The following is a 12,157-nucleotide window of genomic DNA, read 5'->3' on the forward strand; positions in this document are numbered from 1 at the left end:
GCCAAGTCGCATCCTTTGAGTCATCTCTCTCAGCCTGCTGGCTTTGAGGTAACATTAAAGGTGAGAGTCAAGTTGGTGAGCAGTTGGCCAGATGGAATTCTGTGTCTGCTGGATAAAATTTCGTTGTATACCTTTTTTTGCAATGTCATTCCAGAGCGGCACACATACCGGCCGCTTCCTAAAGTGAGTGTTGTCCCCCTGTGCAATTGGATAGATGAGTCAGATTGTTGATATCACCTAACCCGTGAGATTGGTTGAGGCATTGAACATTTTCAGGTCCTCTCTTTGAATGCCTTATTTTTTTTTTCTTTGTAGTAATTGCCTGCATAAGAGAGAGAGAGAGAAAGAATTATTGCTGAGCTCTAAACAATAAGAAATTTTGCAGCAGGTGTGCTATATGATGAAAATCTCTCTTGAAACCAAAAGCTTTAAATACTCTACCATTATGATATAGATGAGTACATAGTTTTCTTCACCTGCAAATCAACAAAAAAAAAAAGAATGAAAGAAGAAATAAACAGCTAAATGTTGCACTGGTCCCATGTACACATGTGCGTGTTTGTAGCTATCATGCATAGTCACAAGCTTTTTTCTTGCTTTACTTTTTTTTTAATTATGCTATTTATAATCATTGAGATTGAATTATTTGACGTTGTCACAATTCAACTGAATTTAGGCAATATCCTTAAATGATTGTGGTTAATTCTAATAGCACTGCTAAACTAAGAGGAAATGGGGAAATGATTTGAATGTGGACAAAGTCGATAGAGAATGATTAAAGGTCATTGACTTTTCCCTGACGAGACGTCGGCCCTTTCTGAAAACCTTCTGAATGAGATGTTTTTGTTTTACTTTGATAGATACCATGTGTGTTCGTCAAGGATGGAGTAATCAAATAACCCTACAAAAGGTCAAATGTTTAATGTTTAACCAAAATCTTGCTTTGACACTCATACCATGTCACCACAGTCTGCAAGACAGAAAGTTGATAGATGTATTTTTGTATGGCATGCAGGCATTTGCTACCAATTTCGAAGCAGTTACCTTTTATTAAATGAAATCCTTCACAAGAGGAATGGAATTGTAAATTGAAATGAGAAATGTCATGAATCTGTTTCTGATGTCTTCATTCAACAATTTCATAAAGTTTATATTATTAATACAATGTGTACATGAAAAGGCATTAGTACAATGACTAACAATGTTTTCTATCTTATTAGCTACTGCATCTAAACTAAAAACTGCCTTTCCATACTGCATAAAGCATGCAATGTGTGTGTGCGTACTGAGCCCTACATGTACGTGACTTCAGCTACTTTTAGACCCACCTCCAATTGATGATTTTAGATACCTAGAAGAATCACCTTTGTCAATTCAAGCCAGTCTATACCAAGTGCAAGGCCATTTTTAATTGATTTGGCATTGTTAATAGCCCCAACCCCCCCCCCCCCCCCAATAAAAACACAATTTTTGCCCAGGATAGGACATTATAGAATGAAGGTCCTGTGTGTGAGACAGCTACCGTAAGAACTCATGCACATAAAAGATCACCCCCCCCCCTTTCATGGGAGGGGAGGGGTATGATGAGGGTAATTGTGCAATTTTGTTTTTATTTATTGTAAAAGTACCCAAGAGCACAAGGGAACTTGATCGGCAAAATTAAGGTCTTAAAAAAACAAAAACAAACAATGCTATGTGCTCTGCTCGTTGTAATGGTTTTTATTTTAATATATGATCATTATAGATGTGCAGCGGTCTACTTTTAATCCATTATTTCAGTCTAGTTCCATTGCCATTTCCACCCTGATAAAAAGAATGTTGTGAACAGAAGTACAGTGGTAGCCTTCATGGTATAATGACTCATGTAACACATTCATCATGTCATTTGATTCAAGGTCAGAATTTTAGCACCTGATTCATGATTCTAATAACCAGGGGTACTGTCATACCCCAAGTTATGGCACAGTGTAGTGCCATCTTGTGTTCTGAATATTACCAGTGCAAGCTGTTATCACAGCGGCCGAATTTTAGCACTTGACGATAATGAGCCCATTGCTAATTCATCCCTATTATTGACATGTGTAATATCATTACAATAACAACAAATTTGTTTTCCCAAAATTGTATTGCCTGGTACAGTGTGTAAACCATGTACCGGAGTGTACCGGAGGAGGATAGCAGTGTTATGCTGTTGTTGCGGCCTGACATGTATGTGCAAAGTACTGATGTCCTTTGCTTTTATAGTCCGTCTTCCTCCAGTTGTAGATGATTTCATATTCTTCAAAATTCTGCTGTGTCCTCTTCCTCCTCTTTCAGCATCATGTGCAGTCTCTCTTTCTTCGCCTTTTGGGTAGCTGCTTCACTGCTTTCTTTTCTTCTTTTTCTTCATCTCTTCTTCTTCTTCGAAAATTACAGCTAAAATTACTTCCCGTTCTTGTGCTGATGTTACTACACTCAGAAACACCTTGTTATGCTCATCCTGCTAAGTTTACGCCGTCACTACGCTCTCCCCACTGCATTTATGCTGTCACTACGCTCTCCCCGCTTGCCGTCCGATTAAAAATATGTCAATTTTGATCGGGGAGATCGGGAAGAAATTTTGAACCGGTTCAAAATTTCTTCCCTATCTGAAAAAATGCCCGCTCCAACCCCATCCTCCACACGCTGCTGCTACGATGCTTCCGATCCCCGTACGCTTTTGCCGCTCTCTCCCGATCTTCTAGATCGGGACAGATCGGGGTCCAAATCGTAATTGTGGAACGGGGGCTGTATATAATCATCAAATTTTGGCCCACACTATTTTTGGTTATAAATGCTGCCCCAAATGTTCAGCCTTTTATTGGGTTAAAAGCTGGCACCATGTTATATTTCTTGTGTGTGCTGTGACATCCACATTTCTTGATGGATTTTTTTTTTTTCAAAACTCGTATCGACGTACATCATGGTGAAATTTAGATCCCTTTACAGTCTGTATGTGTGTGTTCCTGGTACTGCTGCTCCTACTGTTCTGCACTTGATATGGTTAGAGGTCATACAACGTATATGGATGGGTGTTTTGTATGCACCATACAGGTGGCATTTTGTGACGCATATTGTGTAAAATTTTTACGTAGTTGTACGATTGCCAAATCTAGACTCCTGTCACTTTCAGTGATGCAGGCCTCAATGTTCCATCTTTTAAACATCAAGGATCACAGTTATGTAAGTTTGCTGACTAGTATACACTTTTCAACTGGTTTCCCCCCCCCCCCCACCCCTTTAGTATGCAGGTTCATCATGACCACAAACTCTTAACGTTTATAATCTAAGAGCCCAAGAGATACACGTCCTTTTCGTGACAGTAGATATATCACGCAGAATTTGGGACAGTAATTCAGGAAGAGATCATTTTAATGCACAAACTCATCCCATAAACACTTACATGTATTTTTTGTCTGTGGAGTGAATGTATAGTGCAGTCGTACTGGTGCTGTTGCTACGTAGCACTGCTGCTGTGCTGCACATGCAGGCACCACCTATGCCGCCGTTGTAGCAGCAGGGCGTTAGCATTTAACTGTTTGGTACCGTAATCTCTGAGAGAGAGGGGAAAAAATGGTTACAGGATTCATTGATCCGTACTCGGGACAATAGACTTTTTTTGATACATTATTGAATAAAGTACACAGTATGTGATTACATGTGTGATTAGCATTCATGTATTATTGTGTTAACACCACCGACAAAAATCTTCTATTGAGCACTAGAAATGACTTTCACCCATTTTTTGGTAATGTGAGGTACAGCACAAAAAAGCAGGATGCAGCTCCCCCCCCCCCCAAAAAAAAAGAATAATAATAGTTTCAGCAACAAATTATGGCAAATTTTCAGTTGGTACCCCAGGGTACCAAATACCGCATCACGTGCTGTGCTGTTGCCAGTTTGCCACATCCAGATTAAATCAGGTGGCACATGGGGTTCTTGCTGAAGGGGATGTCTAACCTTTCAGATGAGTATCAGATTTGTACCATCAAGTTGTTTCCAGTTGGCAACCGTCTCTCGAAAGGTGTTCTTCATATTACATGTTCATATTTTGTGTCTTCATTGTGCCGATAAGAACAAATGATTTGTCATTGATCAAACACATACACACACTCATTCATACAAATCTGTGTGTGTCTGGGATAGACATGCTCGGCCATAAGCATGCTTGCAGTACAGGGTGTCACCACGTTTTGATATTTGAACTTTGATTAGAGTGGCCGGTCAAAACACAATTTAGTTTTGATCTTTGTAACTAAACAAGGTGATAGCCTAATGTGTATGACAATTAAGGTTCATTATCACATCATATTGTTGCTATTTTTTTATATATCACAGTATTTTATATAGGCCTACATGTGGTGCAGTGTTGCAGGAGAGTTAATCTACCTGCCTTCATAGCAATCAAGCAGATGCCAAGGATAGCAAAAGAAAGTTTACAGTCCCAAGCGAGTAGCAAAAAAGAGCGATGTTTAACAAAACTGGCACCATTTTTTATAAATATGTGATTTTGTGGTAAATATTAAATACAGTTCCTACTGTGGTATGTAATAGAGATGCAATGCTTGTCCTTTAACTTCATTGTGAAAAAAAAATAAACAAAAGCAAAAACACTGAACAAATCAGTACTCTGTTTGTTATGAGGTGCATTTAATACCACTATCTCCTTCCGTTTATTATCACAAATTTGTATCAGCAACTACATGAAAGAGCAGCCAACCTGCCGTGAGCATTTCTACTGATTCCATAATAAATGCAGTTTAGACTGTAACACCCAAACTGAATGTGAGTCTCTTAACATGAAAAGGGGCTGTAGGCACACAGTGACTTTTAAGATTTGATGAGCATTACACCTGCACCTCACTCAAATGCTTATCATGGTTCACTAGAAAGGGGGTGGGGGTGGGAGTTAGATAGGGGCGTGTATTCAGATGAGCTACATGTATTTTGTACCTTGATACATTATTTATTGCTTCCTTCCACAATTAATATATGACTCTACTGCAAAGCGGGATGTTACACCTGGAGATACAGGTTTGCCCTGGAAGTGTAGTGGCTATAAAAATAGAGGAAGGGGGAAAGGGGAAACGAACAAAGGCTGGAAGGGGTCAGCACAGGAAGTCCACATTTTCACAGGACATGCTTCCAGATTACACATGTGATGACAGACTTTGTTGTGCCTGGTGGGTTAATTTGCAGGAGATGAGTGCTCAGTGTTGAGCCCATGCCTGATGCCAGATGTTCAAGCTGTGAGGACACTGATAGCCTCCTATCTCAATGTGTGTTTTGAGAGTGTCAGAATGAGGCATGTACATACATGTGTTCTGTTTAGACATTCAGTGTCATGATTATGATGCTTCTTCATACGCTTTCCTTTCTTTCAGGGTTGATGTGTGAGTATTCCGTGCTTTGGACTCTATCAATCAAATGGAAACTAAACTCCGACAGTCATCCATTTTCCTTATCTACTGATTTTATAACGTTATAACGGTATCAGCATCTCATCAAATGCTGGAAATCATGGGGAAAATGGTGTTTTGGCAACTGGGGTTTTTTTTGCTTTGCTTTCTAGTCTGTTGAAGTTTTATGTAGTCATTGTTTAGTTCTTGGATTGCATGCATCTGATAAACATTTGTGTTTTGTTTTGTTTGTTTCTTGTTTTCCTTTGCAGTGATATTGGCAGCTGTGCCGTGATAGACTCCGCTGAGACTTGTCCTCTTGTGGAGGTGTTTGGCCCCGGTTGTGGAGGGAGAGCACCGGAGAGGGAAAGGAGCCAAGACCAGACTTGAAGGGCAGGAAGGATGGCCTCGGTGTGGAAGAGACTCCAGAGAGTCGGCAAGAGGGCGGCCAAGTTCAAGTTTACAGGCTCGCTGCATGAGCTGGCTGTGGAGGCTACCAAGAAATGGTGGGTGTTATCACTATCTCATTGGGGGTGGGGCTGAGGAGAGATAGAGTGGTGTTGTGTAGTTTTAGGCTACAGATGGAAAGCGGATGTGCAGAAAGTTGAATATGAGTTGGAGATTCCGGAGTGGTCCTGCAGTTGTGGTAAAAGATGAGATCATTTGTACCCCTTTCAGTAACTCATGCATTATTAACCAGCTCCTGGTCCGAGCTACTGTACGAGCTGAAATTTTTGCGTACAGATATTTTTGCGAATTGCTCCTTAGAGGACATTTTCATGTGTTGTTAATTTCGCGGATGCGAGGGTCTAACTGAACTTAGTTATTCACGCGTTGTTATTTTCGCGTGTCGTTATTTTCGCGGTTCAAAGGCGATTCGCAAAATTCGTGAAAATAAAACCACCGCGAAAATTGCAGCTCGTACAGTAATTTGGCCCGCACCAAGCAGTAAAATTTGCATTCAGTAACTATAGCAGAGCTGAGCTACTTTTACGATGACCTATCGACGAACTCAGCCGCATAAGGGATAACTACCATGGTAACTGAACGTGCACTCCAGTGGAGGGTATGGCCAGGTAATTGTGACCTTTGATCATGCAAGGAATTTTGGCCCAAGCCTGCCATTGCTATCGTTCATAAACTCTTCGATCAGGACAGGCCCGAGCCTTGCCCGTGCTTGGTGCTAGCTTCAGCAGTGCCAAAATAGCCTGCTCCTGGCGCGGCCACTTTGGCCCGAACCATTCATAAACTCAAAATTTTACAACTTAGCTCGTGCCTGGCCCAAGCCAGAGGAGTTACTGAAAGGGGTATTGGATCTCTGCAGTTTGTGGGAAGCTTGCTTTTGAAACATATTTACAATGTAAATCCAGTCTTCTTCATCAATAACTCCCTCCATGTCTAGCCGTTTGCTGTGAGACAGAAACATAGGTAGGCTGGTGCTATTTGCTTGAATCAAAGCACATTCTTTAAACCCACACTTGTATCAGTATTCCTAAGATGCCTCACCAGTCTTTCATTCTGTCCACTTCTGAGGATGTGTTCATCAACTCACTTCTTGTGTAGAATTAAGGTTTGCATACAACTTTCAGGGAGTTGGGCAGATCATAAATGCAAAGCTGTTTTGATTATGGGGTCGGAAACACCTTTCTGAAACATACAAAAAAGTGCGATCGCAAATGTGTTCGAGCCAGAAACACATTACTGTGGAGGTGATAAACAGTAAGTCATTTTGAAATGTGTTAATAGCGCAGACCTCCCACGCCAAGCACTGCCAACTACACATCTCCGTTCCTTGAGTCAAACTGTGCAGTGGAGCTGCATGGCAGTGACAAGGCCTCCCTCTCGACTCATGATAGAGATGATAAACGCAACAACTGGAGAAATATGATCCAAAAGACCTTTGAAAATGCATTTTGATAGTGGTTATTGAAACATGTTTCAAACATGATTAAAATGGTTAACACAGCCTGAGTCAGACATTCAGCTTGCCATGTTCATTTCATCTTCTTCTTCTTCTTTTTTCCTGATGTGATCTGCAGTCGGCACTCAGGTTGAATGGAGAACTTGAGCCATTTGACAAAATATATCAGCAGGTTATGTGCCTGGTCATTCCTTTGTACCTCATCGTGCTTATTATGCCAGTCGGAGAGGTTTTAAATGCGGTTGAAGGAAGGCTGTAGTATTTGCAATATACAGTTGAGTGTCATCTTCCTTGGGGAACTTTTTATTTCACACCAAGTTGGATACAGGTACATCAAATGAGAAATCTGTCAGTGCACATACTGTAAAATTTTACACTTTTCAGTGTGGAAATTTTTGCCCATTTTGCACGACATGAAACTAGTGCAAAATAAACGCAAATATTTTTTTTGCGCTTTTCCAGAATTTGTACTTTTCTGCACGTACGCTATTCCTGTAGCGTGAGTGAATTCGCTGTCGTAATGCAGACTGGTCAGTTACCTTTTAGTATGTCCTGCCAAAGCCATGCACCTTGATGGGTGCATTTGACTGCTTAAAGCGCTCGCTTAGTCTTCATGACCATCTGCAAAATTTAAAACATAAAAAATTTGTTTATGTAGCTGTAAGCAAAAAAAAAATAATAATAATTGTGCCGAAATGTCCAGTTTTACAGTTTGTGTGTTTCTTTTTATTTTTTTTTTCAACTTTTTTTTCCCCACAACCTGCATTTTCTTTTCCTGGTCTAGCATAGTGATAATAAGGACACATGGTACCTCTTGAGAGTGCTGTGTATGAACGTCTGTGAGAGAAAATTTGCTTGCTCTCTGTCATTTCCTTTGAAGGTCATTCATCACTCAGGGTCTGTATTCACACTTCCCAAGATTTCTGACTTGTAACCATGCTCTTTGAAAACAATTCAAAATTGAGCTCAGAGTTACAGTTTTCAAACACTAAATTGAGTCCACCTGCTGGTCACAAACCGCAGTGGCATTTCATACATCACCTGCGTCTCAAACACCGTTGCTTTTCAATCAAGGCGCATCTCCCAAGACACATTGCATGCAAGATCATGCATGTACATGCCTGTGCTAAAAACATGGCATGTGCCTTCCAAAAGGGGGAGAGGTCATCGGCAATAGTGAAGGATGGTCCAGTGAAGCTCTGCTTCTTGTTCCATGTTTTGCAGATCAAGCCAAACTCAATTTTGGAAAACACTTCTGGCCCATAACTGGTTGAAGGTGATGTGAGAAATGTGTTTTGGGGACACATGATTCAAACTTGCTTTCACATATACATAAAGCAAAAATAAACCCCAGTGAACATGTGTATAGATTATATTTTAACTGAACTGAAAGGGCTCTCATGTGTCTGATCTTAATATTGGAGATGAATGAATCATCTCATGGTCTAATGTTGTGCGGACGTCTGTAAAAACACAGAATTGTTTGAATAACTGTGATGTCACTGGCACAGCACTCCTCAGGACCACTTAAAATTCATGACAGTTCAAATGTAACACAAATTTGAGAACAGTATGGCAGGAACAACACAGGCACATATCCGAGATGCCTCTGCTTGGGTCCAGGGTCACTGTCAGTGACATGCTACCCACATGAAAGTCATTTTGAAATAAATTCATGGCTTATATTCTGTCATCTGTACACTCTGTCCCAGTACTGAAAACAGCAATTATTATCAAAACAAAAGATGTACTTAAAAGTCCTGTAATGAAGATATATTAGAGAATTCATACTTCATTTTGTTAAGCATTTTCCATTCTTAGCAACATGGATATAGGAAAATATAGTCCCTTCATTCAGTTTTGAATACGTACGTTTCTGGTATTATGTTAGTAGAATTGATTATGCTGATGAAACTCTGTGCAAGGTGAAGTGCATTTTTTTTTTTCTCAGAGTTGAGTTTGCCCCCCCCCCTCCACCATACAACTTATTTTGGTGTTTGAAGACAAGAAGCTATTTATGGTCACCAAAATCTTGGCACCCTGCACTTTGGCCATGATTCCCACTTTTGCTCCTCGGCGCAAGAACTTGCCGACCCCGTAATCTGTGCATTCGGAGTCTGTGCACGGGCTGCCGTTATCTCAATTCGTGCGCAAGTGCTGACGTACACGCTCGGCTCTGCACAGTCATGAATGTCATGTGATGGTATGCTGCCATGCTTGTGCTGGCCATGCTTGTGCTGGGCATGCTATTTATGTGTGTTTGTGTGTGTGTGTGTGTGTGTGTAATACATGTGTGAGCATGCTTGTACTGATATCTACTGAAACATGGATGATATCATCTTCATCTGGTACGCTGTCAAGGTTGAAAGAGAAATGGGTAGAAATAGGAGGTCTTTTGGGCGTATCTAATTTCCTAAATACATTCATGCAGGTTGGATCATGTGAACGTGTTTTCATATTCAATGCATGCCGGCAAAACTGCATTGTACATTGTAGCTCTGTCCGACGTACTTGTGTCATTGTTTCTATAACTGAGAAGAGTGAAGGAAAGCCAAATTTTGCTGACTCACAGGGCTGTATGAATGAGACTTATGCTGTACTTGCGTAGAGCATAGATACAGCCACATACTCCTCGTTTGATATGTATAGGTGCACTATATCTGTATCACATTCTAGAGGTTAGGATCAGAATTGTATGATGACTGAAAGTGGCCGAGTTATTCTCCACAAAAAATGCACCCTCAAGCTGGTCACTGATCCCTGGTATATTAACCACTGATATATGCAAATTAGATGATAAATCAGGTATTAATGGAAACATCTAATACAACATCGGCCATTTAGGGTGCAGGAAGAGTTAAAGAACAAGGGCAAGTGGATGAATGATGATTAATGCGATGACTTCAGTCAACTAACCACCACATATAGAAATTGTTGGCCCATGTTCTCAAAGATGGTTTAAATTTAGACCATTATTTAAATTTAGTCCATAGACTAAAATAAGCATGAAATAGGCATACCTTTGACATGCACGTATCAACACGCAATTGTTACTGGACATCTGTCAGTGGACGCAATTAATTTTAAACCACCTTCGTGAATACGAGCCATTATGTCTGACAGACCATTTAGAATGAATGATATCACAAACTCAGTCATAGGGATATGATGTAAAACCTCCTTAATTGGGCTGTCAAATGTCCTATGAAGGATGCTTTTACGTGCTCAATTTCTCCATGAGTAAAGCTGACAGACAAACTAAAATAAGACTGTGGCTCATGATGATGGAGCGTCATCCGTGAAAAAGGGGAAGGAAAATAGGATCTGCTGTTGCTATGGTGATGCCCCTTTTATATATTTGTTGCAGACACCACACTATAAGGACACATCTGATATTGATGGAGGGCTAGGTTCAGCATCGTTTACAGACAAACATTGGCTTTGTCAACACACCTAGTGTGCTTGTTATTTTACCTTACAATGTAGGCACAATATTGTGATTTCAAACCTTGGTTTTGATGCCGTCTGAAGGAGTTTTAGATCTGTACAATTTAAACTTTGCTACAGCAGCATCACACATCATGTTACAACAAGACAAATCCTCTGTTAGTTAACAGGCAAACGATAAGCCAGACCACAAAAAACCATGCCTTTGAAATTAAATGAATTGATTAAGAGCTGGAGAGGAATGAAAAGGAGAGATAAGGAATGCCACATTGCATCGTTGGCTGTCATGTTCATGGTTTGCATGCTTCTTAGCCTTAATGCTTTTCACCTCATTCCCCAGAGATTTTGTACTATTTGATAGCCGGTACCATTCGGTGACCACACCATTAAAAGATTTGCATAACTTCAGACATCCAACAGCTGTCAATATTCAGAATATATGTAAGATTGCACAACCTATACAAAATGAATTACTTTTCCTTCTGGATATACGTGGCTGCGAGCATAGCAGCGCACCGTGCCCAAAACAATTCAACATTAAGTCTTCTCAGGCAGTAACGATCCCTTGAAGCCTAATTGTAAAGCACTGGCAAAGGAGCCCTACCCCTGGGGATAGTGCAAGCCATGCTACCAATTGTGATACTGACAGATGAAGTCAGGGAGGTGTAAACAACATTGTGGGTGCCGCTCGCTGGTTGCCATGGCAACGAGCACGCAGTACACCAAACTGTCTGCATGTCCATGTGGCGTGGCTCTATTCTGATATTTGCTTTGATCTGGTGTGAGGGCAGTGCTAATCAGAGATTTCCTCTATTAATGCTTCGTGGTGGCTCCCCTGTTCTATAAATAGGCAAGGAATGAACAAAATTAGAACACTTCTAGCCTTTTTTAAAGCTATTTTTGTTTGTATTTTGCTTATTGCATATTTGAAGATCAGCTGTTGAGATGCATTGAACCTTACATATGATAGGCCCTAGATTGAGCGTCATATGGCAGTGGCGTAGCGCCCTCTGGCTGCAGTGCAAGCCACAGTGTTTAGATACTGACTTCAATCCTCATTGTAGGCCACTAAACTAATCCCTACCTGTTCCAAGTAGTATGATCACAACTGGTCCACCATTAAAGTGAAAACTATGTTTCGGTAAGTGCTTGAGAACCCGTCTAGCACCATTTCATTTTTGCTTGCAATATATCGAAAGAGTCCACTAAGAAACTTACCTGGCTGACGCGGTTTGCCGGAATGATGAGTCGGTTTGGAGTATTTTGAGAAAAATAATAATAGTAGGAAAACCGACTTTTATTCCAGAAGGCTCCAGACTAACTCGGTCTCGGGAAAAATTCCACCCTACTTCAGGCAATTCACACGCAGTTC

The 12,157-nt window shown here is 40.7% G+C and overlaps 1 protein-coding gene across 1 annotated transcript in view; it reads left to right on the plus strand.

The window, feature by feature from the left end:
• The first annotated feature begins 5,716 nt into the window (after window positions 1-5,716).
• LOC139731540 (EH domain-binding protein 1-like) overlaps window positions 5,717-12,157 on the plus strand; it is a 64,296-nt gene continuing 57,855 nt past the window's right edge. The window contains exon 1 of the mRNA XM_071642423.1: window positions 5,717-5,923. Coding sequence (XP_071498524.1) covers window positions 5,820-5,923 — 104 coding nt within the window. The 5' untranslated portion in view covers window positions 5,717-5,819. The remainder of the gene's footprint in view (window positions 5,924-12,157) is intronic.

Source organism: Diadema antillarum, unplaced genomic scaffold, assembly GCF_040938485.1.
Source record: "Diadema antillarum isolate AM-2024a unplaced genomic scaffold, OU_Dant_1.0 seq00000377_RagTag, whole genome shotgun sequence".
NCBI lineage: Eukaryota > Metazoa > Echinodermata > Echinoidea > Diadematoida > Diadematidae > Diadema > Diadema antillarum.